Genomic DNA, 2,936 nt, shown 5'->3' with positions numbered 1-2,936 from the left:
TTTGCGCTAAAATTAGTCAAACCTTATTACTGGCTAATGTATAATCGATATGTAAAACGTATCTCGTTTAGTATATGTACACACAAGTTGCTAGCACCAATACAAATTTATTATTATAAAGGCATACTAAGCATATCAATATCAATATCAATATCAGATATCCATACATCAATATATTATATATATAAATATAGTATTTCTCTTCTTTTTAGGTAGTGTAGTAGTAAATTGTCAATATACTCGTAGTACCGCTTGTTAACTTGGCTTCTTGAAGGCAACGTCTGCTTAGGTGATATCAAAAAATTTTACAAATTCTTTTTCCTTTAATTACTGGCTATATTCTTACTGCTAGACTGGGCTTTGAGCCCGCTTATGGATGTAAATTGAGCTACTTAAGCGTTACGACATACAAACTGAACGAAATGATGCATGAAACAGTGTTTTATAAATAATAAGGAGAAAACGTCAAAACAAAAAGGCCTCATTGGGGCATTTCTTTTTTCTATATATGATGCTGCTGTGGGCGTGGCTTGGCGTGGCTATAATGAGTATTTTCCATATGGCCTGCGGCTCAGTGGCGTCGCATATGCAGCGATAGATGATCGGAGCGACTGAAACTCCGGGTGCAGAGCTGACAGCGAAAGGGCTTGACGCCCGTGTGTTTCCTGTAGTGGCGGGTCAGCTCGTCGGATCGGGCGAAGCGCCAGATGCAGCCTTCCCAGGTGCACACATACGGCTTCTCACCTGCAAGTAGAACGTTCAAAATGGTACAGTTCAAATGGAACAGTGAAAGTGACACAGCTCAAATGGAACAGTGAAAGTGACACAGTTCAAATGGTAAAACGGTAAAAATATGAAAATGGAACTGCGATTAGTGGAACATTTAAATAGAAACGAATTGATAGGCTAGGATGCAACCGCGGAACTGATGCATTTAACAAGTAAAATGGGAACAGTGAAAAGACATTAAATACAAAATCGGACTATTAAAATGGAATATTGAAAATGGAATTTTAAAAATAGAACAGGCAAAAAGCAACTATAGAGTTAACATCAGAAAGGGAAATGAAACACTTTAAAAAATGTATAAAAATAAGCACAACTAACCCTAGCAAAAGAAGACTCACCTGTGTGCGTGCGTTTGTGCGCTTTGAGATGCGAACTTTTGGTATACACCTTGTCGCAGCCCTCGGTATCGCACTTGTGTACCTTGCGGTTCTTGGAGAGATCATTGTAGCCGCCGCCATTGGACGCGGCGTCTCGACTGAACGAGGCGCCGCTGCCCGCACCGCTGCCGCCAAAGTTGATGCCGCTGAAGCTGCTGCTATCCTTGCGGCTGCCGCCACCGCCGCCGCCTAAGGCCATGCCCCCAAAAGCGGGATTCAGTGCCGCATGCGGCGAGCCCGCGCCCGCATAGCTCTTCCAACTGGGCGAGCACACGCCGCCTGCTGTTGCTGCTCCGCTGCCAACTTTGCCGCCGCCACCGCTGCTGCTCGTCGTGGAGCATTTGCGTGCCGTTTGGGCATCGGCGAACTTGTATGGATTCTTGAACAGGCTCAGCAAACTGAACTTGCGATCGTAGTCCTGCATGAGAGCGCTGTTGCTGGTGCTGCTGCTACTGCCGTTGTTGTAGCTGCAACTGTTGTTGTTGTCCTCCTGTTTGCTGATGCGTCGATACGTGAAGAAGAATGGCGATGCGGCAAAGAATGGCGAGAATGGCAACTTGGAGACGCCGGAAGCGTACAGCTGCTGCTGCTGCTGTTGCTGCTGCTGCCGCCCAAAGGCGCCCAACGTGGAACCGGCACCAGCTGCATAGCCGGCGGCAGAGGATGAGCAGCTCGCCTGCTTGCCATTACTGTAGTTGCCGTTGTTGTTGCTGCTGCTGCCGATGCTGCTGTAAGCCTTGCCGCTGGCGGCTGCTTTGGTGGCGGATTTGCTGTTGTTGCTGGTGGTGTGTGAGGTGCTCGCTGCAATTGTAAAGGCAATTGAAAGTCAGTTAAACAAAATGGCCAACTGTTGAGTTTTTTATGGTCGCAAAAGCTTAATGAGACTCGTTAAATGTGGCCGGGTATTGGCATAAAAATCAGCTTAGCTTTAGCCAAAGAGCACCAGACAGTTAAGACGAGACGAGGACGAAAGGAGACGAGACGAGACGAGGCAGTCACCATCAAGTCAACTCAACTGTCTGGAACACTTTGCCTTGTCAGCTAACAGTTGTACACAATTTCCTAATTTTGCTGGCCCGGCATGGCCTAGCCTGGCCTGGTCGGGCCGAGCGTAGCCGAGCCGAGCCGGGACCTGGCGGACCGACTCATTGCATCAAAAACGTTTGCATGTCGCGTATTTTATGGGCCCCAAGACAGGCGGACAGACGTTGGCGACAGACGGACATCAAATCCGTGCAGTCGTGATCCATTTAACCTGTACTTGAGCGGCGCCGATTGCCAGCCGCAGCAAGTCAGCCCGTCAGCCCGTCAGCTCCGCGCTCACACGCGGCCCCAACACAGGGACAAGTGTGTCGATTTTGGCGCCCGCGACATCAATTGCCAACAGCAGCAGCAGCAGCAGCAACAGCAACAGCAGCTGCCACAACGGCAACCACTGACTGCAGTTGCAGTTGCCACGATGCCTGCCTGACGGCTGCCAATTTCCACTGGTAACTGCACCCAACCCACCCCCTCGCTGCCACCCAGTGCCCAAACAACTCTCTCGCTTCTTTGGAGCCGCTTCTTGCAAAGGGTCCGCCGTACTCCATATGAAAGTTTGCTCTGTGCCACGAAGCACTTGACTTGACTGGTTTCCACAAAATGATCAAGAGTGCAATCGTGGAATGGTGTGCTGCATATTTCATAGTTCCGATTGAATAATGAATATTGATCTGGCAGCCTGGTCTAAGGTAGGTTTCTTAATAGAATCATTGATTATATTAGTTTGTA

General features: G+C 48.5%; 1 protein-coding gene across 1 annotated transcript; it reads right to left on the bottom strand.

Moving 5' to 3' along the window:
• Positions 1-232: 232 nt before the first annotated feature.
• On the bottom strand, positions 233-2,083 carry LOC115757860 (Krueppel-like factor 7). The gene is made up of 2 exons (XM_030698295.1): positions 1,128-2,083; positions 233-744 (listed from the first exon to the last, which is right to left on the bottom strand). The coding sequence occupies exons 1-2, from the start codon at positions 1,588-1,590 to the stop codon at positions 572-574; spliced, it is 636 nt and encodes a 211-aa protein (XP_030554155.1). The 5' UTR covers positions 1,591-2,083; the 3' UTR covers positions 233-571.
• Between the last annotated feature and the right edge of the window lie 853 nt (positions 2,084-2,936).

The sequence above is a fragment of the Drosophila novamexicana genome, unplaced genomic scaffold (assembly GCF_003285875.2).
Source record: "Drosophila novamexicana strain 15010-1031.04,08,12 unplaced genomic scaffold, DnovRS2.1 tig00000121-arrow-pilon, whole genome shotgun sequence".
NCBI lineage: Eukaryota > Metazoa > Arthropoda > Insecta > Diptera > Drosophilidae > Drosophila > Drosophila novamexicana.
Note: the sequence above shows the minus strand (reverse complement) of the source record. Positions and strands in the feature narration are given on the sequence as shown.